The 27703-nt window shown below is 40.9% G+C and overlaps 1 protein-coding gene across 1 annotated transcript; it reads left to right on the plus strand.

Moving 5' to 3' along the window:
• Positions 1–27570, plus strand: ATP6V1D (ATPase H+ transporting V1 subunit D). Its single transcript, XM_032875158.1, has 9 exons — positions 1–157; positions 5004–5121; positions 20166–20245; positions 21606–21673; positions 22397–22441; positions 23821–23924; positions 24499–24565; positions 25714–25792; positions 26891–27570. The coding sequence occupies exons 1-9, from the start codon at positions 117–119 to the stop codon at positions 27030–27032; spliced, it is 744 nt and encodes a 247-aa protein (XP_032731049.1). The 5' UTR covers positions 1–116; the 3' UTR covers positions 27033–27570.
• The last annotated feature ends 133 nt before the right edge of the window (positions 27571–27703 follow it).

Genomic DNA, 27703 nt, shown 5'->3' on the forward strand with positions numbered 1-27703 from the left:
CGCGAGGAGGTCAGGTGATACAACCAGCTGACTCCCATAGAGGAAGACCCTGTGGCTGAGACTCTTGCAGCCACGGTTGCCCGGCCGGGGATTCGAGCCTTACTATCATCGTCAGAATGTCGGGCAAAGACCGAATTGAAATCTTTCCCTCGCGCATGTAAGTAAAAGAACGGGTCGGGCAGCGTTTATAAGTTCTTGAACGCCTGTCCCAAGCAGCAGTCCCTGTATACCCTGGACCAGCAGCGAGTTTTCTTGTTTGCTGGGCGAATCTTGAGCTCTCCCCCGTTCCTTTCCGTGAGTCTGGGTTGATGCTCTTTAATGGCCCCCACCCATTCCTTTGAGGGAAGCACACTGGACAGAGCGATCCCAATCCGTAGGAACATGCTGCTCGGCCTGCTGGTTTTTACGAAGGTCCGCTGACTTTACTCATTAATTGAGTCTTTCATCCCGTTTTCCCTTATTGAGCTGGGCACTGGGTTTATAGAACTATGAATCATCCCCAGTTTTGCCTAAGAGAGGCCACGTTTTAATGGAGAGATGGACTAACCAGCGAGGTTTGATAAATATTTTGAGAAGGGAAGTTTACTGTGGTGAGAAGCACATAGAAGAGGCTTCTAGGCCAAGTTGGGGGTTGAATCGAATTGCCCGAGTGTGGTCGTAAGATTTGAGCTTGGATGCCCCTTTTCATTTTCCATGATCCCACGAAATGTCACCTGCAGTGGGAAGATATCCCTGAGTTTTCGAGGCACTCCGTTTGCTCCATCACTATTGTGCCTCGTACAGACAGACCTCTGTTAATACCACCCAGACTGTAAAGTGAATATTTGTTTACATAGCTTTCCCACTGAATTATGAGCTGTCTCCAGGAGGAGAGAGTGTCTTGAGAATTAATCCATAGTAGGGCTACAAAAAAGGCATAGCGCCCCAAGTGTTGGGCTAGTTTTTAATATTAAGATTTTATTAATTTATCTGACACAGAGAGCACAAGTAGGGGAAGTGGCAGGGAGAGGGAGAAGCGGGATCCCAGCTGAGCAGGGAGCACTATGCTGGGCTAAATCCCAGGACCCAGGGATCATGACCTGAGCTGAAGGCAGGTGCTTAATGGGTTGAGCCATCCAGTTGCCTCTGTTTGGGCCAGTTTTTAAAGAAGGTTTTATAGTTTTCTCAAATTTGCCTAAGAATGTGTCATAGTTAAGATTGTTATTTGGCCTCTTCTCCTCTTCTACTTCCTCTCCCCACTCCCTCCGCCCCCCCCCCCCCCACTGAGGAGTAGAAAATCAGATTTGACTTTGACATTTAGATCTCTTGATTGTGGTCCTATTTCTTTGGAGGTGTTCTGGTTTTTTTCCTTAATCCTGATTTTTTTCTTGGAAAATCTGAGAATGCCTGAAATAAAAGAATTATTTTCAAATCCAAGACTTAGCTTTCTGTCTCTTTCAGTTTGGCTGTAGCTCTTAATGAAATGAAAGGGTTTGGGGGCTTTTATTTATTTATTTATTTTTGCTTATTTTTTACCTTCACTTATTGATTTTCTGGTAGGTGTTTATATTAAGTGGGAAGCAAGTCAGCTGTGGAGAAAGGCACCGTTTGTAAAATAGATGAGGATCAAGCTACCCTGGGGTAGGGAGATCTGCAGAACTCCCAGAATCGACCCTGATTCTAATAAATGTCTGCATTGAAAGACCACCAAACTAGAATGGCTTAAGGCTGTGTTCTTTGATTGACACCAGCACCCGTGAAAACACCTGTGGAGAAAGCCAGGTGCTTCCAGGAGAATTTGTTCTATCCAATACCTGATGATAGGCTCCTGACCTCCCTTTCTTAGGGTATTCACTAAAAATGGCTCACAATTATGCATCCTTTCTTTTCCTTTTGAAATATTTGTCTCTCTTCTACAACTTAGAAGTGTCACTCTCAAGGATCTGAAAGCCATTTCTTTGAAATGTAGTTATTGGGAAGGATGGATGTTTCCCAGTCTCTGGGAAGATGGAATCCTAACTTCCATGATTGCCAGGTAGCAGACACAGCTGGCCAAGTGTCATTTTCAGTGACCAGCCCTTTTTAATTTTTTACTTCTGTGACTCTTTTTGAGTTCGCTCTTTCTTCTCTCCCTACTGTTCCTTTAAAATGCCCAACCACGGGCACCAGGGTTGCTCATTTGGTTAAGTGTCTGCCTTCCGCTCAGGTCATGATCCCAGGGTCCTGGGATCAAGCCTTCCGTGGGGAATCTCTGTTCAGTGGGCTCTCTCTGCCTGCCACTCTGCCTTCTTGTGCTTGCACACACACACACTCTCTCTCTCCGTCAAATAAATAAAATCTTAAAAAAAAAATAAGTAAAATGCCCAACCACTTCTGCACAAGTCAGAATGGGGCTCAGCTCTTTTTCCTACTGTCCTTGGTTACTGCACAAAATCTGTTTTCACCACCTGAATGTCTGGCTGTGTTTATTTTTAATAGTAGTCAGAATGTTAACATTTTTTTGTTTTTGGTTTGAGACTAAGAAGTGAAAATGGACGTCTTTGGGCTTAGACAAGAAGACTAATAGGTTTGTAAAAGTGAAAATTGCTGTTTGAGAGCACTCAGCTTGCTGATTGAGAGGAAAATAAGGCGCAGGAAGTTAGTGGTTCTGTAAATATTTTCCCCAAGGCTTAGCAGCAGGTATTTTGTCATGTAGTCAGATGTCTTTGATTCAGCCAAAAACAAAGTCATCCTTCTGGCTGAAGGTCGAACATTTTTCCTAATGCTTAGCAACCCTAAAACTTAGAAAGGAGTTGTTTCTTTAAGAGCTAGGTTAGAAAATACTTTAGTGACTTCTGTGTCAGACAGTTCCACCTTACAGTGTTATCCTGTGAGGTGGGGCTGTCTCCCCCTTATGCAGCAGAGAGAACAAAACAAAGTTTAGACTGAAAGCAAAAGAGGCTTGAGGGATTTGCAGTCAACAAGAGTCTGTCAAATCCAGGTTCTATGACGTACTGGCTGTAAGCCTTTGGGTAAATCATTCTTCGGGTCTCAAGATTAAAACTGTGTCTATTTCACAGAGGTGCTATTAGCTAGGAGGAAATTAAAATTAGCTTGGTAAATTTAATTTTATTTATTTATTTTTTAAAGATTTTATCTATTTATTTGACAGAGATTACAAGTAGGCAGAGAGGCAGGCGGCGGGGGGGAAGCAGGCTCCCCGTTGAGCAGGGAGCCAGATATGGGGCTCGATCCCAGGACCCTGGGATCATGAACTGAGCCGAAGGCAGAGGCTTAACCCACTGAGCCACCCAGGTGCCCCGGTAAATTCAATTTTATCAACCAACTCACCTTTTTTGCTATATTGAATCTGCAGTACTGGGATTTGACTTAAATTTGATTCAAGTCTTTGAGCTCCAAATTCTGGTCATTGGTGTCAACAAGATAATATGTTAAATGTACACATTGGGGTGGATAGCTCCAGCTAAGGCTGTAAACTGAACCAGCTTCACTTGGTTAGACCTCCAGTGAGGTCAGTCAGTGCAAATTCAGCTACTGATAGAGTAGTTTTCAAACAGAGAACTGTTCATCTGGTGCTATGTATAATAGGCAGTGTGGCGGGTGGTTGGGATACAGTGGGCCTAGGTTTGAGCCTCAGTTTGAGCGGTGGGCAAGGAACTGGAGTCAGAAATGTATTTCATTTGTCCCCCTCCCCCACCCCAGAGTGGGAGGAAGTGTTTCATTTTTTTAAGCTTCATTTTTAAGATCATGTTTAAGGTTTCTTCCAGCTATAGAATTGTCTCAGTAACCTTTCCATTTTGGTAAAAGATTTCAGTAAAATCTAATAATTTACCCAAAGGTCCATTAATACATGCTATTTTGCAATTGTTTATAACACCAGTCATATGAAATTATATCCCCTTACACAATTCATCTTAAGTATCTACATTATACAATCTATTGTTAAATCTTTTACCTACTTTTTAAAATTATTAAATGTTATCTGGCATATGGCAGCAAGAACAAAATTGTCAATTTCTGCAGTTACTTTCTTGGCTTTGATATTGGGGTTTCTGTTGGGAAAGACTGGAATAAGAGATAAGACTTCTGTAGTTTGTCACTTTTCAGAAATGGGTGTCATTGGTTCCTTGAGTCATTTGCAAAGTAGTAAAATTATTGGTGGTAGGATTTTGATGAGATGAAAACACTTTAATGCCACACTTTTAATAGAAAAAGTAATTATTCATTGTGGTATATGTTATAAGAGGTCCTTAAGAATATAAATATAGTGGAAAGTAAATCCATTTTTTCCATTTAGTCCCATTTCCCAAAGGAAACTTTTACCAGTTTCTGTGAATCTTTTCTAAAAGTAATCTCTGTGTCAATATAAGCATATTTATCCCTTACTTTGCATGTGTAAAAGAATATAATATAGTTTATATTCTTTTTTAATCTTTTTCTAATGACTGTTTATCATTCCATTTTATGGTGACCCATGATTTATGGAACATAAACCCTTTTGCTATTACACACAAGGCTGGAGTAATCCTTAACCTTGCATATACTTTTTGTACATGTGGGAGTAAGTCTGTAGGATAAAGTCTTCACAATAGAATTGTTGGTCCTGAAGGTAAGTGCATTTCAAATTTTGATACTTATTAGTGGATAGATTTTTTAAAAAATGCTTACTTAATACACCTGTAATGGAAACAGAGACGTTATTTTAATTTGCAAATCAAATATTTTAGCTATGGTGGCATCATAAAATAGGACTCCTGATAAATTTTATTGTGATGTAGTAAATAACTTTTCCCAGAAGTTTGTTAAAGAATGTTTCTGTTTTAAATAAATGAACTTAATATTTCTGGAACATTGAGGATGGAAATCAGCAATATTGAGAAACAATTATAACTTTCAGCACAGATGCTATATATTGTTAAAATCATGACATCAAAGAGGAAAACATAATTTTAATACTATATTGGGGAAGTATTTATATGTTTTTTAAACAGTGGGAATAAATATCTTTAATTTTGTTTATATAGGGCACAGACCATCATGAAGGCTCGATTAAAAGGAGCACAGACAGGTCGAAACCTCCTGAAGAAAAAATCTGATGCCTTAACTCTTCGATTTCGACAGATCCTAAAGAAGATAATAGAGGTAGAATGAACTGTGCTTAGAACAGTTATTTATTTTAGAGATCTCTAAGAAAATCCAGTGTGGCTCTTGGCATTTTAATTTTAATTTTAATTTTTTTCTTTCAAAAGTAAAAATATCATTACGACAATAACAAGTTTCAGATCATTTAATATAAAATATGGACTCATTAGTCTTGCCAGCAAAGCCCCACTTGATCTGATCTGGCCCCTGCCTGCATCTCTGACCTCGTTTGGAGCCTACCATTTTCCTCCAGGACTTTTCATTAGCTGTTTCTTCTGCTTGAAATGTTCTTTCCCAGGACTTAAGATTTGCTCCTCTGGTCATTCTGGTCTCTTCAGAGAGGCCATCCCTGATCACCCAATCTGAAGTGACCATGTATTTACTTCTGTTGCATTTCCTTATTATTATTATTTTTTAAAGATATATGTATTTGAGAGAGATTAAGAGAGCAGGAGCACAGGGAGGGGCAGAGGAAGAGGGAAAGAGAATCTTAAGCAGATTCCATGCTTAGCAGAGCCAGATGTGGGGATCGATCTCACAAGGGCGAGATCATGACCTGAGGTGAAACCAAGAGTCAGATGCCTAACTAGTTGCACCACTCAGACACCCCACATTTCCTTATTTTTGTCATAGCATGTACTACTGCATATTTCCTTGTTTGGTGGTTGCCCCCACTAGAGAGTGTTAGCTCCATGAAAGCAGGGACTTAATCCTTTCAGTACTTATTTTCTGTGTCTAGAACAGTGCTGGCACATAGTGTGTTTCAATTTAGTACTTTTTAGGTAAATGAAAGGCAAATACGGAAATACATTTTAAAAATGAAGATTATTCTCCCTCCCCAACTCCCTTCTCATTTCTCAGAGGAGTTCTCTGTGACACTTTGATTTATAGTCTGTCTGTCTTTCATCGTGGATGTTTTTAGTAACAAGCAACTGTTAAGCATTATATAATTCAATTCCTGCCTGTTTCCCCTGGCCGATTATGGACAGCTTTCTACATCAATACATAGATCTGCCTTTTTCTTTATAACAGCTGCATGGAACTCCATCGAACAGATAATGGAATTTAACTATTTTTCTGTTGATGAATGTTTTACTGTTTAGTGGGGGAGGGTACTTTTCAATCCTTACGTGCATGTGTGAGAGTACTGATAACACGGACTCCATCGTTGGCCCTCCATCTTGTTCATGGCTACACTGTGACCTTCCTTCAGGCTGAGTATTGTGGGCTCCATGGAGGTTGATGTTGGCCCTGACCAGCGTGCAGGAAGGCTGACTATCCTGTGACCACCCCACTGGCCCCCTCGCTCTGGGAAAGCAGGCGATTATGGGCCCTGCTTGGCGGAGAGTAGCCACTTGGGTGATGTGTCCGCCCTGTCTGTGAGTTATCCTGAGTAGAAAGGTAAAAACGGTCCTGCAGGCTCGAAGTTTTTTTTGGTCTCAGGCTGCCTTCTGAGTCCGGAGGATACTTGACTGTCCCTCCTCCACCTTCTAAGCACTGGCAAGCCAGCTGGATAGGGTGAAGTGAGTGGTGGGAGTGGGGGGGAAGCCTGAGCTGGCAGGGCCAGGCTTGTGAGTGTGGAGGTGGGGGGGTGCCCCAGGGGCTGTTAGAAGGTCTGTCTGAGAGGAGGGGGGTAGCCACTGACCAGCTGCATGGCTGCATGGCTGGGCCCGTGGTCTGCATGGGGAAGTACGGTGGAGGGGAGTCAGGAGTACGGTGGGAATTGGAGCAGCAGGGATGATCGCTTTGGCTTAGGAAGGGGTGTGTGTGAGCCGCCTGTTGCTCCCCTCGGGATGTTGTGTCTGGAGGAATCCAACAGCAGGAAGGTCCCTTGGGAATTAGGGCCTTGGGAGGCTGGAGAAGGGTGAGTACTGAAGGGAGAACTGTGGTGTCTCAGGAGAGTAGAGACTCAGAGACGTGGGATCCCTGGGGTAGTGACTGATGAGGAGGAGGTGGTGGTAGAGGAGGAGGGGGATTTAAAGGCACGTCCTCTGGTTGGAACACAGCTCCAGGCCGCTTGCTTGCCTGAGGATGAGGGAGGAAAAATTCCACCAGTCAGGAAACGACAGTGAGGGAGTGAGTACTCTGCCCCAGACTTAGTGGAGTAGGCCAGCCGCTTTAGGCAGAGTGACCGATGGGGGTGCAGGGTGGCGGTGGCAGCTTGGGTGTTGCAGTGGTGGGATGCTAGGGAAGAGGGTATTCATTGGAGGTTTGGGATGTCCAAAATGGCCCCAGTCAGCGCTCAGCCTGCCTTGCAACAAGTACATGCCACAGTCTTGGGACAGAATCTTAGGCACTTGGTTAACTTGATTGGATAAATTCTAGAATTAAGATAACTTGGCCTAAAAGGGGCCTGTTCCTTGATCTCCATGGAAGAACTACTAGAAATTCTGTGTGAACTGGGAGTAAAACCTGCCATTTACACTTAGCATTTTAGTGATCTAGACAAAGAATTGCTTTCCTCTGGTATGGAAGACCTTATATTATAGTCAGCTCCAGGGGCATGGTGTGGGACTTAATATCTGTCCTTGCCCCTGTGGTTAATTGGCCCATTGCTAAGGTAGCTATTATGGTGGTTGACTTAAGTGAGACCAAAAGAATCTGTCTTAGGGAAAATAGGTTGAAAAATGGGAAAAGCAAAGGATCCTCCCAATGATAAAATGGCAGAAAAGGGGCCCATCAAGGTCTCTCAAACAATAATGGCAAGTCCTAATTTTATACAGGATCCTGGAAGAAAATACAGACAACCCAGTTTGGTCTTGCTAAGCATTATGGAAGGCTTGAGAAAACCAGGTGTTTCCCCGGAGCTCCTCTGCTAACAGAGGAATTTCAGCGGTGTATACCCTATACCTCTAGAGACTAGGGGTTAGGCAACAGTAGGGGGGGAACTAGAGGCCTCATGTGGAATTAACCATTTATTGCTCTTGCATTAACAGACTGTACTAATAGACACTGGAGCTGAATGCACACTTTTGGAAACCCTGGAAATTCTGGGGAGAAATAAAGACTGTTAATGTTTATGTGGGACAAATCATCAAGGTCCTACAAATTAGTCTGTACCTACAGATTGGCAGGCTTCTTCCCCATTGTTTTCTAGTGTGGCTTTCCCTCACTTGAGTATCTTGGGCACAGCTCCACAGGTGGATTCAGGTTGAGTAGTAAAACCCGTTGTGGGTCATGCAAAATGGGAACCTATAGGGCTGCCAGTTTCTGAAGAGTCATAAACATAAAACAGTATGAGCTACTAGGGGAGGATGACGAGGTTACTACCACCATTGAAAAATTAGAAAAGGTGGAGGTCATCAGGCCTGCTCAGTGCCCATTCAATAGTTGGTTTGGCCTATAGTGAAATCTAATGGGACCTGGCAAATAACAGTAGATTATAGGGAACTCAGTAAAATTACTCCCGTCTGTCCATGTTCTTGTGGTGCCTAATATAGCCTTATTGTTAGAGAAAATCATGACATCTGTTAAGACTTATGTACCAGATTTGTCTAATGCCTTTCCACTATTCATTAGGACATGAATTCTATGATTAATTTCCTTTCCTGTGGAACAGGAGACAATGGACTTTCCAAGGGTACCTCAGTAGTCCCACAGTTTGTCACAGCTTGGTAGGCAGAGATTTGGAAAAATGGGTATTGTCAGAGATGACGGTGCTTTATCATTATGTAGGTGTGATGTTAAACTGTGATTTACCCTCCCTGTCTCATTGGTTCTCAGGTCTCAAATGTGTAAGAACTGAAATGTCATACACATTTTAGGTGTAAAGTCTCTGAGAGGTAAATAAAGACAGGAATATAAGGGCTGGGTTAATCGGTAAAGTTCCTGGGCATCATCTGGTCAAGTAAGACAAGTGATGCCAGAGACGGTCATTGGTAAAATGCAAGCCTTCCCAATCCCTAAAACTGTAGAGGAATTACAGGCTTTTGGTTTATTGGGTTACTGGAGACTTTCTGTTCCCTTTCTGGCAATAGAGCAGATATTAAGACCTTTTAAATGCCTTAGTTAGGAGGGTAAGCTGATGGGATTGGGGTGCAAACCAATAAGAAGCTATCTTTTTTTAAAGATTTAATTTATTAGAGAGAGCACACACGCTCGAATGGGGAGAAGAGGAAGAGCAGAGAGAGATGGAGGAGGAGGCTCCCTACTGAGCCGCAAGCCTGAGGTCACGGGGCTCCATCCCAGGACCCTGAGATCACAATCTGAGCCAAAGGCTGATGCTTAACTGACTGAGGTGTCCCAATAAGAGGCAGTCTTCAGGGCAAAAAAGGCAGTAAAACAAGTACAGACCTTGGGGGTATTAATGCCAGGTGGAAGTTGTGAATTAGATGTAAATTCATATCTAGAAGGGTTTGGCTGGGGCTTGTGAGATTGACGAAATGGGAAATGGATCTCGTTAGGATTGGTCTCATTTTTGGAGGAGAACAGAAACCAGGTGTAGTCCCATTGAAGAACAACTATTAGCTATATATCTTGCACTTCAGCAGACAGAGGGACTGAGTGCTGATTTGCCTATGATGGTATGAACCTCTCTGCCAGTGGGAGAATGAATTAAGGACTTGTTCAGCAAATATAAGTGTGCCTATGTTCAGGTAAGCACCTTACAGAAATAACATGCTTACCTGCAGTGCAGGAGTGCTTTTAATACCAACCTGCTGTCTCATGAGCTACACTCATTTCAAGGGCCGGTCACCTAAGTCAGCGCAGTCACCTAAGTCCGCCCAACCCAACCCAGCCCAACTTCCAGAAGTTGCTGACATTATTCCCCCCCCCCCCCCCCCCGCAAGAGGAAAGGGAAGCCTCCCCTCTGGTGGATGCATAGTATACTGGTGGCAGTTGCAGGGGAAACCTGCCTGTATGGCATTCCTCTGCCATCTGGCTGGATTCTGATATACTTTGAAGAAAGAACTAAACAAAGTAGTCAGTGGGCAAAATTGAGAGTGGTATGGATTGTGTTGACATATGAGCCAGTGCTCATTGATTTGGCTGATTTGGCTACTGACAACTGGGCAGTGTTGTAAGGGTTGAGAGCATGGATGCTTTGATGGCACAAAGAAGCTTGGGGTATATTAAATAGACCTCTGTGAGGAGTAGAACTGTGGGGGAAGGTATTTGGGAAGTGTGCCCTAAGCCTGATGCAGCTGTCCAAGTAAGGCCTGTTTCCCTGCTCACTCCCCAGCCACACAACCAGGCACTGATAAGGCAAATGCTCTGCTCAGGCACAAGTTCTGGAGGAAATGCTGACCCTGTCTGATGTAGCAGAGTGGGTTCATTGTAGGTCCATTGTAAACTGGGACAACAACTGATGTCCCAGAACTACTTGGCAAATAGTAAAAAGATTATGTTTGCCTTAAAAATATTTGAGTCCACAAGCTGCTGACAAGGACTGTCCCCATTGCCACCTCAGTTGATGGCCATTGTACCATACGCTGGGGTATGTTGGGCAGACTACAAGCCCTGTTTCTTACTGGCAGATAGATTACATAGGTCCTTTGCCAGTATTGAAAGGGACAGATATGCACTGATCAGTGTGGACACTTGCACAGGACTTGTACAAACCTTTGCCTGTAAAAGAGCTAATTAGGTTGCAGGTGGAATAGATTAACAGTACTGGAGAGTGTGTACAAACGCCGACTCATATAGCGATCAGGGGTCATGTTTTACTGGTCATGACCTCCAAGAGTGGGCAGAGGCCTGGGATATATTGTGGTTTTCCCACCTGCCATATCACTGCTGCAGGTCTAACTGGAAGGATGTCTGGACTAATAGGAAACACATTAAAGATTTTGTCACCAGGTGGCTCCCTCAAAGGATGGTCTCCAAGACTAACAGGGAATTCAACTTTTTAAAGCTATGCCCATAGGAGGACAGATCTCTGCATATGAACACCTAAGCAGCAACACCTGTGCAGCTCTGGGGTGCTGGTATTGTTGGGAGGTCTGAGACCTACTGGGGGAAGAGGGACTACTTCTGTGATTGCTATAAGACTTCCCATCCGGTAAGGCTCTAGTTCATTGGAAATTGACTTGGAATACCTCCTCTGGGTGGCTTAGTGTCCTAATCCGCTGGAACCAAGTCCTCACATCCAGTATAATTTTTTAAAAATTACACAATGTATTATTCGCTTCAGGGGTATAAGTCTGTGAATCCTCAGTCTTACACAATTCAAAGCATTCACAATAGCACATACCCTCCCCAATGTCCACAACCCAGCCACCCCATCCTCTCCCCACTCCTCCTGCAACCCTCAGTTTCCTGAGATGAAGAGTCTCTTAGGTTTGTCTCCCTCCCTGGTCCCATCTTGTTTCATTTTTCCCCCTCCCTTCCTCCGACAACCCTCTGCCTTGCCTCTCAAATTCCTCATATCAGGGAGATGGAATGATAATTGTCTTTCTCTGATTGACTTATTTTGCTCAGCATAATACCCTCTCTTTCCATCCACATCATTGCAAATGGCAAGATTTTGGGTTTTTTTGATGGCTGCATAGTATTCCATTGTGTATATGTATGTGTGTGTGTATACACACACACACACACACACACACACACACACATACATACACTATATATATATATATACCACATCTTCTCTATCCATTCATCTGTTGATGGGCATCTAGGTTCTTTCCATAGTTTGACTATTGTGGATAATGCTGCTATAAACATTTGTGTGCACGTGTCCCTTCGGATCACTACATTTGTATCTTTAGGATAGATACCCAGTTGTGTGATTGCTGGGTCATAGGCTCTATTTTCAACTTTCTGAGGAACCTCCATACTGTTTTCCAGAGTGGCTGCACCAGTTGTATTCCTACCAACAGTGTAGGAAGGTTCCCCTTTCTCTGCATCCTCGCCAACATCTGTCATTTCCTGACTGGCTAATTTTAGCCATTCTGACTGGTGTGAGGTGGTATCTCATTGTGGTTTTGATTTGTATTTCCCTGATGCCGAGTGATGTGGAGCTTTTTTTCATGTGTCTGTTGACCATTGGATGTCTTTGCAGAAATGTCTCTTCATGTCTTCTGCTCATTTCTTGGTTGGATTATTTGTTCTTTGGTTGTTGAGTTTGAGAAGTTCTTTATAGATTTTGGATGCTAGCCCTTATTATGTCATTTGCAGATGTCTTCTCCCATTCTGCCAGTTGCTTTTGGTTTTGTTAACTGGTTCCTTTGCTGTGCAAAAGCTTTTTGATCTTGATGAAGTCCCAATAGTTCATTTTTACCCTTGCTTCCCTTGCCTTTGGCGATGTTTCTAGGAAGAAGTTGCTGTGGCTGAGGTGGAAGAGGTTGCTGCTGCCTTTGTTCTCCTCAAGGATTTTGATAGATTCCTGTCTCACATTGAAGTCTTTCATCCATTTGGAGTCTATTTTTGTGTGTGGTATAAGGGAATGGTCCAGTTACATTCTTCTGCATGTGGCTGTCCAATTTTCCCAGCACCATTTGTTGAAGAGACTGTCTTTTTTCCATTAGACATTCTTTCCTGCTTTGTTGAATATTAGTTGACCAAGTCAAGTAATCTTGTTGAGTTGAGGGTCCATTTCTGGGCTCTGTACTCTGTTGCACTGATCTATGTGTTTCTTTTAGTGCCGGTACCATTCTCTCTTGATGATGACAGCTTTGTATTAGAGCTTGAGGTCTGAAAATGTGATGCCACCAACTTTGGCTTTCTTTTTCCACATTCCTCTGACTATTTGGGGTCTTTTCTGGTTCCATATAAATTTTAGGATTATTTGTTCCATTTCTTTGAAAAAAATGGATGGTATTTTGATAGGGGTTGCATTAAATGTGTAGATTGCTTTAGGTAGCATAGACATTTTCACAATATTTGTTCTTCCAATCCATGAGCATGGAACGTTTTTCCATTTCTTTATGTCTTCCTCAATTTCTTTCATGAGTACTTTATAGATTTCTGAGTACAGAGTCTGCCTCTGGTTAGGTTTATTCCTAGGTATCTTATGGTTTTGGGTGCAATTGTAAATGGGATTGACTCTTTAATTTCTCTTTCTTCTGTCTTGCTATTGGTGTATGGAATACAACTGATTCCTGTGCATTGATTTTATATCCTGAAACTTTACTGAATTCCTGAATAAGTTCTGGCAGTTTTCGAATGGAGTCTTGGGTTTTCCACATAAAGTATCATATCATCTGCAAAGAGTGAGAATTTGACAACTTCTTTGCCGAGTTGGATGCCTTTTCTTTCTTTTTGTTGTCTGATTGCTGAGGCTAGGACTTCTAGTACTATGTTGAATAGCAGTGGTGATAGTGGACAGCCCTGCTGTGTTCCTGACCTTAGGGGAAAAGCTCTCAGTTTTTCCCCATTGAGAATGATATTCGCTGTGGGGTTTTCATAGATGGCTTTTATGATACTGAGGTATGTACCTTCTGTCCCTATATTGTGAAGAGTTTTGATCAAGAAAGGATGCTGTACTTAGTCAAATGTTTTTTCAGCATCCATGAGAGGATCCTGTGGTTCTTGTTCTTTATTTATTAATGCATTGAATCACATTGATTGATTTGTGGATGTTGAACCAACCTTGCAGCCCCAGAATAAATCCCACTAGGTGAATAATATTCGTGGTGAATAATCCTTTGAATGTACTGTTAGATCCTATTGGTTAGTATTTTGGTGAGAATTTTTGCATCCATATTCATCAAGGATATTGGTCTGTAATTCTCCTTTTTGATAGGGTCTTTGTCTGGTTTTGGGATCAAGGTAATGCTGGCCTCATAAAATAAGTTTGGAAGTTTTCCTTCTATTTCTATTTTTTGGAGCAGTTTCAGGAGAATAGATATTAATTTTTCTTTAAATGTTTGGTAGTATTCCCCAGGGAAGCTGTCTGGCCCTGGGCTCTTGTTTTTTGGGAGATTTTTGATTACCGATTCAATCTCCTTACTGGTTATGGGTCTGTTCATTTCTTCTGTTTCTTCCTGGTTCAGTTTTGGTAGTTTATATGTCTCTAGGAAGGCATCCATTTCTTCCAGTTTGTCAAATTCGCTGGTGTATAGTTGTTCATAATATGTTCTTATAATTGTATTTCTTTGGTGTTGGTTGTGATCTCTCCTCTTTCATGATTTTATTTATTTTGGTCCTTTCTCTTTCCTTTTGGTAAGACTGGGCAGGGGTTTATCAATCTTATTAATTCTTTCAAGGAACCAGCTCCTAGTTTTGTTGATTTGTTCTGTTGTTCTTTGGGTCTATTTCATTGATTTCTACTCTGATCTTTATTATTTCTCTTCTGCTGGGTTTAGTCTTTCTTTGCTGTTCTTTGTCCAGCTCCTTTAGGTGTAGGGTTAGGCTGTGTATTTGAGACCTTTCTTGTTTCTTGAAAAAGGCTTGTATTGCTATATATTTTCCTCTCACTACCTTTGCTTTGTCCCACAGATTTTGAACCGTTGTGTTTTCATTATTATTTGTTTCCATGAATTTTTTCAATTCTTCTTTAATTTCCTGGTTGACCCATTCATTCTTTAGAAGGATGTTCTTTAGTCTCCATGTATTTAGGTTCTTTCCAGATTTCCTCTTGTGATTGAGTTCTAGCTTCAGAGCATTGTGGTCTGAAAATATGCAGGGAATGATCCCAATCTTTTGATACCGGTTGAGACCTGATTTGTGACCCAGGACGTGGTCTGTGCTGGAGAATGTTCCATGTGCACTAGAGAAGAATGTGTATTCTGTTGCTTTGGGATAGAATGTTCTGAATATATCTGTGATGTCCATTTGGTCCAGTGTGTCCTTTAAGGCCTTTATTTCCTTGTTGATCTTTTGCTTAGATGATCTGTCCATTTCAGTAAGGGGACTGTTAAAGTCCCCTACTATTATTGTATTCTTGTCGATGCATTTCTTTGGTTTTGTTATTAATTGGTTTATATAGTTGGCTGCTCCTATGTTAGGGGCATAGATATTTAAAATTGTTAGATCTTCTTGTTGGACAGACCCTTTAAGTATGATATAGTGTCCTTCCTCATCTCTTGTTATAGTTTTTGGCTTAAAATCGAATTGATCTGATGTAAGGATTGACACCCCAGCTTTCTTTTGATGTCCATTAGCATGGTAAATTGTTTTCCATCCCCTCACTTTAAATCTGGAGGTGTCTTTGGGTCTAAAATGAGTTTCTTGTAGACAGCATATTGATGGGTTTTGTTTTTTTATCCATTCTGATACCCTGTGTCTTTTGATTGGGGCACTTAGCCCATTTACACTCAGGGTAACTATTGAAAGATAAGAATTTAGTGCCATTATATTGCCTGTAAGGTGACTGTTACTGTATATTGTCTCTGCTCCTTTTTGGTCTGTTACTTTTAGGCTCTCTCTTTGCTTCAAGGACCCCTTTCAATATTTCCTAGGGCTGGTTTGGTGTTTGCAAATTTTTCTAGTTTTTGTTTGTCCTGGAAGCTTCTATTTTCAGTGACACTCTAGCTGGATATAGTATTCTTGGCTGCATATTTTTCTCATTTAATGCTCTGAGTATATCATGCCAGTCCTTTCTGGCCTGCCAGGTCTCTGTGAATAGGTCTGCTGCCAGTGTAATATTTCTACCGTTGTATGTTACAGACCTCTTGTCGTGAGCTGCTTTTAGGATTTTCTCTTTGTCGCTGAGACTTGTAAGTTTTACTACTAGTTGAGGGGGTGTGGACCTATTTTTATTCATTTTTGAGGGGTGTTCTCTATGCCTGCTAGATTTTGATGCTTGTTCCATTTGTCACATTAGGAAAGTTCTCTGCTATAATTTGCTCCAATATACCTTCTGCCCCCACCTCTTTCTTCTTCTTCTGGGATCCCACTTATTCTAATATTGTTTCATCTTATGGTATCATTATCTCTCAAATTCTCCCCTTGTGGTCCAGTAGTTGTTTGTCTCTCTTTTGCTCACCTTCATTCTCCATCATTTGATCTTCTTTATCACTAATTCTCTCTTCTCCCTCATTTATCTTAGCAGTAAGAGCTGCCATTTTTGATTGCACCTCATTAATAGTTTTTTTATTTCAACTTGGTTAGATTTTAGTTCTCTTATTTCTTCAGAAAGTGCTTTTATTTCTCCAGAAAGGGATTCTCTAGTATCTTCTGTGCTTTTTTTTGAGCCCAGCTAGCACCTTGGTAATTGTCATTCTGAACTCTAGTTCTTACATATTACTAATGTCTGTATTGATTAGGTCCCTAGCCATTGGTACTGCCTTTTGTTCTTTTTTTTTCCCCCTGAGGTGAGTTTTTCCACTTTATTTCATCCAGATAAGAATAGACGAATGAGAGAACAAAATACTAAAAGGGTTGCAACGACCTCAGAAAAATAGACACTAACCAAATCAGGAGAGACCCAAAACTGGGGGGAGAAGAAAGAAGGAAGGAAAAGGGGGGGAAAAATACACACACACACACACACACACACATATACATATGTGTGTATATACATATGTATATGTGTGTGCATATATATATCCCCCCTTTTTTTAAAATACTGGTGAATAGAACAGAGACACACACTTGATTTTTGGATATGTTTTGGTCTGTTAGAAGAAACTGCCTCCCAAAATTTTGAAGGAAAAACTTACATCTATACAAAAATAAGGGTAAACACGATGAAGGGATGGAATAGGACTGTAAAGATGAAAATTAAAAAAGATTCTAAGAAAGGAATTGATAATATAAGAAGTTGGTTAAAAAAATAAAAAAGAAGGAGTGCCTGGGTGGCTCAGTGGGTTAAGCCTCTGCCTTTGGCTCCGGTTGCGCTCTCAGGGTCCTGGGATCATGCCCCATATCGGGCTCGCTGCTAGGCGGGGAGCCTGCTTCCCCTTCTCTCTCTGCCTGCCTCTCTGCCTGCTTGCGATCTCTCTCTCTCTGTGTCAAATAAATAAAATCTTTAAAAAAAAAAAAGAAAAGAATGTGATCAGGCTGAGACTAGAACAAAGCCATGTGCTAGATTTAGGGTATTTTGATCTATTAAAAGTAACTGTATCCCAAAATTTTAAAAAAGAAAAACCTACATGTATACAAAAAATAAGGTCAAATACAATGAAGGGGTAGAATATAACAATGAAAATTTTAAAAGATTGTTTTAAAAATGTATTGATAAGAGAAAATAGTTAAACATTAAAATAGGAAACAGGAAAATTTTAAAAAATAGAATAAGAAAAAATAAAATATAAAAAACTTAACTTTGAAAGACTAAAGATTAATCATGGGGAAAAAGCCATGAATTCTGTGTGCTACATTCCCCTAGCTCTGGAGTTCCTCAGTTTTCATTGATTAGTGAACTTGGTCTTGGCTGGATGTTCTTGCTGATCTTCTGGGTGAGGGGCCTGTTGTACTAATTTTCAAATGTTCTTTGCCGGAGGCAGAATTGTATTGCCCTTGCCAGGGGCCGGGCTAGGTAATCTGCTCGGTTTTTCTCTCGGGACCTTTTGTTCCCTGAACACTTTCTGTACCGCTTTGGAGGATGGGAATGAAAATGGCAGCCTCCCAGTCTCTGGCCAGGGGGAGCCGAGAGCTTAGGGCCCCCACTCTCAATACACCCCCAGAGAAAAGCAGTCAATCCCTCTCATCCCTGGTCTCTGACCGCACTCTGTGCTCACCCAGCCTGTGACCCAGCGTTTCCATATCTGGCACACGGCCCCATTCGGAGTCTCCAAACCCAGCAGATTCCTGCTGCGTGCTCCTGTGCTGCTCCTTCTGGAGGAGTAAGGAGGGGGGTCACCCCAGATCTGCCACTTGTGGGGTCCCTACTTGAAGAGCAGGGGCCCAACTATGCCTTGGATCATGGTTTAAGGTAACCCTGAGCTGAGAGCCCCTCCTTGGCTCCATCTCTGTAGTCGGCTTCCCTGCTCCAATTCCTGGGAGCTCTGCCACCCTCAGGCACCCCAGGTCTTTCTCTGACCCCACAGGTCCTGAGACCACACTGTTCCCACGAGGGCTCCACCCCCCACTTAGCCTCTGGAGTGACATCCCTCAGTGGAGCAGACTTCTGAAAGTTCTGATTTTGTGCTCCACTGCTTGCTGGGATTTGCCCCCCCCCCCACGGTCTCTCTTTCTGTGTATCGCCTTGGGTTCACTTCTCTGGACATCCTACCTTCCAGAAAGTGGTTGATTTTCTGTTCCTAGAATTGCTGGTCTTCTTCTCTTTGATCTCTTGAGTTTGTAGGTGTTCAGAATGCTAACTAACTAGCTGAACTCTTGGGACCTGATGATATTTAAGTCTCCTGCTCTTCCGCCATCTTGCTCTTCCCCCTCACATCCAGTATTCTTAACCCTTCATTATATATTGGTCAGGGCCCAGCACATGTAAAGAGCTGTATGTTGATTGTTGACGTAGGATTGTTAGCGAGGTTGTGTATGTACAACATAGTCATATCCTCTGATGATACGAAGGAGCAAAATAAATGGTTTCATCTCCTGGGGAAAATACCAAAGTCAGGGAGGATATTAGCTCATGGGGACTAAACCACTACCCTGTTTTTGCTAACTGAAGATTTGCCATATGTGTTGCCGGTAAAACATTTCTTACTGCCCATAATCTTGCATTGTTAATGTTTCTGTTGTGTCTGGAAACATCTTGTCATAGGCCACACTTACACTGAAGTTATAATCGCTCCAACTGCTGAGTCTGTGCAAAGGACCTCTTTATAGGATTGTTGGGGAACCACAGTTCTAAGTATTTTCTCTGGTTTTATAAGTATATTAATATTGTGGTATAGGGTTGCAAATGTACCCAGGCGCCCCAATTTTTATTCTTTAAAAAAGTTTTTTTTATTATTTCAGAGAGAGTGAGCGAGTGAGTGAGCCAAGGGAGGAGTAGAGGGAGAGAGAGAATCTCAAGCAGACTCCATGCTGAGCATGGAGCTTGATGCAGGACTTGATCCCACAACCCTGAGAGCATGACCTGAGTCAAAATCAAGACTTGTATACTTAACAGACTGAGTCACCCAGGTGCCCCTAAAATTAGTATCTTTTAATTTGCACTACTTTTGATTGTAGGTTGAGCATTTTTTCATGTTTACAGGTAATTTGATTTTCTTGGTGAATTTCTTTTATTTATCTTTTTGTAGAAGTTCTACAAATATTCTGTGTAAAATGCTAATAATATTTCTCTCTAGCCTTTTTAAAAAAATACTTGGTCAAATTTGTTAAGTCTTTTTTTTTTTTAGTACAGCTTTTGGGTTATAAATAATTCTTAGAAAGGCCTAAAAAAGATTAAGAAAATATTCTATGTTTTATAGTTTTTTTTTTTTTTAAACTTTAAGAATTTCTGGAGTGTGTGATATAAGGAGGTAGGGACAAGCTCGTTTTGTAAGTGGGCGGCCAGGTGCATGGTCTCTTCATGTTACTAAATTTCCGTAGAGACCTGTGACTTTTTCTGAATTCTGTTATAGTTCATTGATTTATTTTGTCCCTGTATTGGATGTATTTTCTTATTTTTAATACTTGGCAACTCTGCCCATTTGCCCTTTTTTTCTTTCAAAAAGAATTTTGGATTTTTTTCAAACTTTAAATAGTCCAGGTTTATATTAGAATCACTATACCATTAAGATTTTCTCTGCACAGGGGCACCTGGGTAGCTCAGCTGGTTGAGTGTCTGCCTTCGGCTCAGATCATGGTCCTGGGGTTGTGGGATTGGGCCCTGCATCGGGCTCCCCACTTGACGTGAAGCCTGCTTCTCCCTCTCCCACTCCCCCTGCTTGTGTTCCCTCTGTCAAACAAATAAATCTTTAAAAAAAAGATTTTTTTCTGCATGTCAGTGAATTTGAGAGATTAATTTGAGCACATTAGTATGGACCCATTCAGGAATAAGATGGGTCCTTCAGTAAAGATAATTTTCTATTTCTTGATGTCTTTATTCTGAATTTTTAATTATAGAACACATGGTATTGTACTGTTAGTGACCATAACCAAAACTGTTCAAGCACAATTGGGTATTTTTGTTATCAAGTCAATATTTTAGACACACCTGGTATCAAATACTGGTTATTAAAGGAACATGATTTTATTGTTGTTTTTTTTTTTATCCTTGTAAGAAACGTGGTTGAATTATTTCTTGGTTTATGCTTTTCCAGACTAAAATGTTGATGGGTGAAGTGATGAGAGAAGCTGCCTTCTCACTTGCTGAGGCCAAGTTCACAGCAGGGGACTTCAGGTAAGAAGACTTAATGGGGTGTTTTGAAAAATCAGAGTGCTTTCATGTTCATAATTTCCCTTAAAAGCTACTCTTAAAAAACATCTAAGCATTAAAGATAAATGATGGGGTTAGAAGTGTTCTTTATTATTACTCTGTGACCCTAACACCAGTGTCTTTATTATCACCCACTTATGTCTGGTACAGAGTTGTAGGCACAGGATACTTAACATTCTGTAGTCCGTTTTCATTTAACATTGTATCATAAACATCCTTATTTTCAGGTAGCTGTATAGCCTTTCTCTAGTTGTGCATAATTTATTAGCTCTTTCTCCTGATGGTGAACTTTCGGGTTGATTTTCAGATTTTGGGAATATTAGAAAAGATGCCATGAACATTTTCATGCATACATATTTTAGTTTCTGTAGCAGTATTTCCTTAGGATAAGTTTGAGAATGGAATTGGTTTAAAGGGCATGAATTCTAAGGCTTTTGTGCTGTCAACGTATGCTTTATATACAAAGCATGTAAGATGGTTTAGTTTTTGCTTTCCAAGGGGGCTTTGCCAGTTATGTTGTGTGGTTCTCCCCAAATAAGCTTGTGTGATAAACCAGGCAAATGTTCTTCTTCTTCCTTTAAATTTACTGCCTTCTTGAGGCCAAATGGCTATTTGGGGACAGAGGTGGAATTCGTTTTCCAGGTTTTTTATTTTAGTTATCTTTACCCAGTGGCACAGTGTCTCCATTCCTAGTCTGTGTTATTCAGGAGCCTTTGCTGGCAGGTCTGACAGCCTCAGGGGCATAGGGTCTCTTGAAGAGATGGACTTTAATTTTGCCAGTGTTGGTAGAAGAGCCGCTTGCGTTGACTTCTCTGGCGGAGGGAGGGACTCAGTAGTATGTAAGTGGTGTGTGAGTGCATTCGAGGGTGGTTATGGTGAAAACACTTTATTTTATGGTAAGAACAGGTTGGGGAGTCTGACAAAACCGGATGGAAGTTACATTCTAGGGTAAGGGGATCGAAGTCCTACTAAGCCAAATCTAGAAGTTTGGACAGCAAACCTAGAAGGAAGGAGTTGTCTCTAAATTACATCACCTGAATAAAAATCCTTAATGTCATACCTGTGGCACCACATGCCTAACTGAAAACTCAAGCAATCCGTGTACTTTAAGATCGTTCTTTCTTGGTTTCTTATGGTCATGTTTTGAGTGTTGTTCATCCTTTGCTCTCTGAGGCCCTACTCTGGTAGCAGTGATTTTTTGCTGGAAAGACAGTTACCAAACATACTTGTGCCATCTCACCCTGTTGAAACTGCCTGATGGGTCCTTGTAGTTTTATTTCTTACTCTAAAATCTCAACAATCAAGGCCTTTTCTTTTTCCGCAGTACCACAGTTATCCAGAATGTTAATAAAGCCCAAGTGAAGATCCGAGCTAAGAAAGATAACGTAGCAGGTAATTTTTCAACGCTTTAGAATCCTTCGGAAGAAAAGATGACATTTAAAAAATGAACCTGTTTATACAGCAAGATCTTCATGCCCTAATTAATCTCTTCTACTTAGAACATGTTGAATTGCTTTACATGTTAGAATCTTTGTAACTGGTGGTTGCCGGAGGATGGGGGGCAGGGGAAATGGGGATAAAGTGAGTTATACATGATGAATACGTTCTAGAGATTGGCTGTACAATGTAGTGCCTGTAGTTAACAATGCAGTGTTGTGTTATTTAAAAACTTAGGGTAGATCTTGTGTTGAGTATTAACACACACACGCATATATACACACACACAAACAAGAAAAGGGACACAGATCTTTTGGAGGTGGTAAGTTTATTACCTTGATTGTGGTGATGGTATCACAGGTGTATACATATATCTAATTTTATCAAAATCTGTACATTAAATATGTGCATTTTTTTTCGCATTTTACATATATCTCAAAGCTGAAAGGAAAGAAAACTATAACAGCTTGAGCTCTTATTACTCAGGATAATTTGATTATTAAATAGGGGTGAACACTTAGGGTACCAGGTTCCTAAATTCATTGAAACTAGTTAAGTTCCAGACAGTCTCTTGACTTTTGAGTATTTGCTGAAAAAGAAACACCACAAGCAGTGGTGATTAAGAAACAGTACTTCAAGGACATGTTTGTGAACCTACATGTTTCTGTGTTTTAACAGGTGTTACTTTGCCAGTATTTGAACATTACCACGAAGGAACTGATAGTAAGTGTGACACTTTGGTAGTATATGTCTCTGGATTCTCTAGATTCCTCTTCAAAGGAATCTTTTTCTGGAAAATGGGTGCTGGAATAGACTTTCTTAGAGTTTAGTGGTTCCAGTGTTAGCATCCTCATATGGTACACTTGGGGTAGGAGTTAGTCAGTTAACAAAAGTGTTATGGCATAGAGTCACAAAACATTATAATGTCCTAAAATACTTTATTTCAACCTAGAAATACATAAACATACAGTCATTTGCCATTAAAAAAAAAAAAAACAAGGCCGTGAGCTTTGAGTATGAATCCACTAATTAGACTTCTGTGTTGTCTTTCTGCATAAACTACACCCATAATGCATTGTTTATAATTTCCAGTTTGAGTTTCTTTAAAGTAAAATAAGGTCTTAGACTCTGTGATGCAGTCTGAATGCTAAATCTTCCTAGATTTTATAGCTCATTCTCCATTTTTAAAAATTGTTTTAGCATTTCCTAATTTGGTAGCATTTTTGGGGTAGTAACACATTACTGAGTCTTTCCAAAGTAATCAAGTTCTTTTCATAGAAACAGTTTTTGGCCCTCCTCTCCCACTGGTGCACACACAGTGTTCAGGGTAGCCCCAGTGAAGAAGTGGAGTGAGCTGGGGAGTCACCTGTTACCGGCGCGGCACTGTACTGTGGGGGTGAGGCAGTGGGGCCAGTGTGGTAAAGTGAAGGTTGGTTAAAAGCTTCTCCTATAGTTATATTTAGAATAGTTTCCTTGGGAAGAAAAACACGTTCACGGTTACTCCTCTAACTATAGAGAACAAACTGATGGCTATGGGGCAGGGGCAGGGGTGACTTAGGCGGTGGTGGGTAAGGAGCGCTCTTGTGATGAGCACCAGCCACTGCATGGAAGTGTTGAATCACTATATTGAACACCTAAAACTAATATTACACTGTATCTTAACTGTATTTTCAATAAAAACATAAATGCTGAAAATCTCACATCAGAAAAAACAAACATATTGACTGTTCAGCATGGCCTGGGGAGTGGGTTGGGTACTTCATGTTTGCATTAAACAGGGGTCAGTGCATTTGTTTCTCCTTGTGTGGTATTAGTCTGACTTTTTTTTTTTTTTCAAAGATTTTATTTATTTATCTGACAGAAAGAGAGAGATGACAAATAGGCAGAGAGGCAGGCAGAGACAGTGGGGGAAGCAGGCTCCCCACTGAGCAGAGAGCCCGATGTGGGGCTCAATCCCAGGACCCTGAGATCATGACCTGAGCCGAAGGCAGAGGCTTAACGTAGTGACCACCCAGGTGCCCTAGTCTGACTTCTTTTGGGGAAATTTATGGGGAAGATTATTTATTCCGTAATGACAAATGTTGTCTGACTGGTTCTTTCAGGTTATGAGCTGACTGGTTTAGCCAGAGGTGGGGAACAGTTGGCTAAATTAAAGAGGAATTATGCCAAAGCAGTGGAATTACTGGTGGAACTAGCTTCGCTACAGGTGAGTAGCAAAAGAGCCAGAGCCCTGGGTCTAGTCGGCTATCAGAGTCCTTTGGGGAGGACTCACGTTTTGAATCAGAGCATCCTGCACTTCATGCTTTAGGCTGTTTTCATGATTTTATGGGAGACAAGCCCAGAGATGTTTTGATTTCTGAAATGGTGGCTTCCGCACCGTTGTCCCTACTGATGGCGAACAAAGCGCGTGCCTTGGTAGAGCTTCACCCTTTGGTGGGTGCGAACCGCAACAGCCAGTCCTAGATTTCAGTGTGAGTATAACGTGGCTGATGCTTGAAAGCTACTTTCCCCCGCTTTGTGGCCACTTCGTGTGTGTGTGTGTGTGTGTGTGTGTGTGTATAATAGAGCCTGATTCCTTCCTGTTGCCATTTTTATAACTTTAGGCAAATCTGAAGTAAGCAGATCGTAATAGCCTGGAAGTAGTGTTAGCTCTTTGGGAATTGCTGAGAAGTAGTCTTGGTTTCCACATGTTCTCTACAGGGGCAGTCTGCGTAAAGCCAAGTGAACAGGGTATTAGGAAAACTTCATGCTTAAATTACTAATTTGTCCTCTTATTTTAGACTTCCTTTGTTACTTTGGATGAAGCCATTAAGATCACCAACAGGCGGGTAAATGCCATTGAACATGGTGAGTATAAGCTGCTGTGAGGCTTTGTTCGTTCGCTTGTCCATAGCTCCACATTTGCATGGGAATCAGGCACTGATCAAACGGTGAACGAGCCCGTGCCGCATCCGCAGCGGCCTGGGCTGTGGGGTCAGCACAGGGAGGTGTTAGTTGTAAGCGCTTTAAGAGAGTTGTGTGACTTCTCCCAAATCCATATACATAAGGAAATGCTAAGTTAAAAATTCTGAAGTGTTCATTCATTTCTGGTTATGAATAAAGGATGAAACTATTTTTCAAAAGGCCTAGTGTGTTCTTTAGCTCTTTCCAGTGATTCAGTAATCTTTTTGAACACATTACATGCTTAACTTTAAATCCCTTTCCTGTAGGCCTTATGTCCTGCTCTTCTCCTTGATTCCTAAACATTGTCCCATTTGATGCATTTATTTCCCACCTCTTTCATTATTCTATAACTGTGCTTAGTGTCGGCACAATACTTCTGTTCAAGAAACTCTGTTTTCATTAAAGAAACATTCAATTTTAAGGCAAGAAAGGAATAAATTTTGAACAGCAAAGAAGTTATTTTGCGCTCTCAGTGTTAAATAAGAGGAACTTACCTCATTTTTAAAAACTCCATGCACATTTCCTGACCAGTTGCTGGTGCCAGGCCTTGTAAATGGAACCTCAAGCAAAACAGAGTGCATGAAGTGATAGCTTCAGCTCTCAGTGAGTTCACATTTTAGAAGCAGATAGGCAAATTCTCTGTGAAGCACCTTATGACAAACCCAAAACTCAACTTAGTTCATTCTCTCTGCTTGATGATCTACTTTTTAACAGGGATTGTGATTATATTTAAATTAACATCTGTGGTTCAGTGTTGTATATTCATATAAATTCAGTATATTCAATGTTGTGTATATTGTGGTCCATAGAATTGTGTTGTGTGTATTGTGTATGTTATCTGTCCATAGAAAGGACACTAACAGGGTACATATACTGAAATACTTACAGTAGTTATTTTAGGATGGTTGGATTATACTTAATTTTTTGTTTTTGTCTTCTGCATTAAATGTACATTAATTTTACAATTAGAAAAAGTAACTGTTATACAGATGAACATTGGCAATTTGAAAAAAGGTCTGAAGTTCTCACATATATATTTTTTTTAACCCTAGTCATCATTCCCCGGATTGAACGTACCCTTGCTTATATCATCACAGAGCTGGATGAGAGAGAGCGAGAAGAGTTCTATAGGTTTGTTGGAATTGGCAGTTATGGATAATTTCTTGTTTTTCATACTCTAAAGCCTCAAGTTGCTCAGAGACTGTTGGCTTATGTTCTTTAGAATTAATACAGCCTGTATTTCATTCTGATAAATGCAAAGCAAGAGACATAATATTGGCAAAGGTTCTGGAGACTAATCTGTGCCAAGTTTTGCACATATTTAAAATACGGCATCTCCAAGAAGGTAGGCCCTTAGGGGAAACTATTCATAGACTTGATTATTCTTTAAAATGAAATAATAGTTTAGATCGGGTGTCTCCCTCATAAAAAGAAACTAGAATTAATCAATCAACAAATATGTATTGCATGGTGAACACGTCCCAGGACAGAGTATAAGGTACTTGGGGGCATGATGTAATAATATAAATCATACCTTTGGAGAATTAGCACAGTACTGGGAGAAATGAGGCATGTACATAAATTGGTTATGAATAATTAGAGTTGGAAGGGATGATGACACTGACCAGGTAGTACAGAGGTCAGTGTCCGGTTCAGAGAAGGTGGGAGACGGGTGAAGACCTGTATTCAGGGAAGATGTGGCCATCTATGATTTATAATTGTGAGTAGCATCTATGATTTATAATCTTAATTATGAAAGGTTATTGTGTTCCTGTCCTTCAGTGACATTCAGGATTGTGGTATTCCAAACTGATCCAAATTTTTAATAAATGCCTGAGTGCTCAAAAGGTGTTCCATTATCAAGGAATGGATTTCAAGGTTTAGAGTCTGGGATAGGGACTTAAAAAAAAAAAAATTACTGTTAAGAATATCAGTCACAGTCTTATGCTTAGATTGGCACATGGGATTAGCTTCTAAAAAGAGCTTTCTCTGCAGACACGTAGGACGTGTATAGTCTCTCTCCCCCCTCCTCAAAGTCCATTATTAGCTTAAAAATGTGTATATTCTACCTCAAATCTTTATTTTAAAAATGGATTATAGATCACTGCAATTGAAACAAAATTTTGTTCTAGTTTATAGATGTTTATGATCCTTGTTACAAAACTAGCGGAATCAAATCTTCTTAGAATTGAAATAGTGTTCAGAAAATTCCTTCCTTTTGTTTTACAGGTTAAAGAAAATACAGGAGAAGAAAAAGATTCTCAAGGAAAAATCGGAGAAAGACTTGGAGCAACGGAGGGCAGCTGGTGAGGTGATGGAGCCTGCTAATCTTTTGGCTGAAGAGAAGGATGAGGATCTTCTGTTTGAATAATCTTTCTTGCTCTGGTTCTTTCATAAGCCCTAACATGGCACCATCTTAAATCACGATGTGTAGGTTTGGTATGTGTGGCTATTTATTTTTTGGCCTAAGAATTCACTGGTGGTTAAATTTTCCTGGATGCTGGTTTTGGGGCTACCTTTGCAAAATCCTAATCAGCAACCATTTATCACTTGAGATTTGTAGACCCTGCCCAGGAACCTGTAGAATTTATTTGGCAGAAGCAGTACCCTGTTCCATGTACATCTGTTCAAGTGATCTGCTTACCAAGCGTATTAGGAAATTTCCCTTAGGAAATAGTGGCCTCGGGCCAGCTGTTGCTGTAGCAGCCCGCTTCCTTCCTGCTCCGACACTGTGGCACTGTTGTCTGAGAGTGCTGCCGCCGCCCTGTGTAACCCTGGTACTTCCTCTCAAGCTTTATGAAACCTTCACTATTTTTCCTTGCATGACAGGTCTCTGTCCTGTCTGTCATGGGAGTTCTGCCAATTTTAATGTGATTATGGTATAAACAGTAAAATGATATAAAAATGAATTGTTCTTTTTTTTTTCTTAATGTACTAACAGTATCAGTCACGTTCTTAACCTGAGATTGGCACATAGGATTGTCCTCTACCAAGAGCTTTGTCTGCGGACATGTAGGACATGGATAGTCTCTTTTTTCCCCC

This window comes from Lontra canadensis, unplaced genomic scaffold (assembly GCF_010015895.1).
Source record: "Lontra canadensis isolate GAN:19392208 unplaced genomic scaffold, GSC_riverotter_1.0 scaffold55, whole genome shotgun sequence".
Classification (NCBI taxonomy): Eukaryota; Metazoa; Chordata; class Mammalia; order Carnivora; family Mustelidae; genus Lontra; species Lontra canadensis.

Excerpts from the sequence above, each read along its gene's own strand:
- ATP6V1D (XM_032875158.1), top strand. The coding sequence starts at position 117 with ATGTCGGGCAAAGACCGAATTGAAATCTTTCCCTCGCGCAT. Across the intron at positions 23,925-24,498 it reads TGGAACTAGCTTCGCTACAG|ACTTCCTTTGTTACTTTGGA; the intron begins GTGAGTAGCAAA and ends CTCTTATTTTAG. Across the intron at positions 25,793-26,890 it reads GAGCGAGAAGAGTTCTATAG|GTTAAAGAAAATACAGGAGA; the intron begins GTTTGTTGGAAT and ends TTTGTTTTACAG.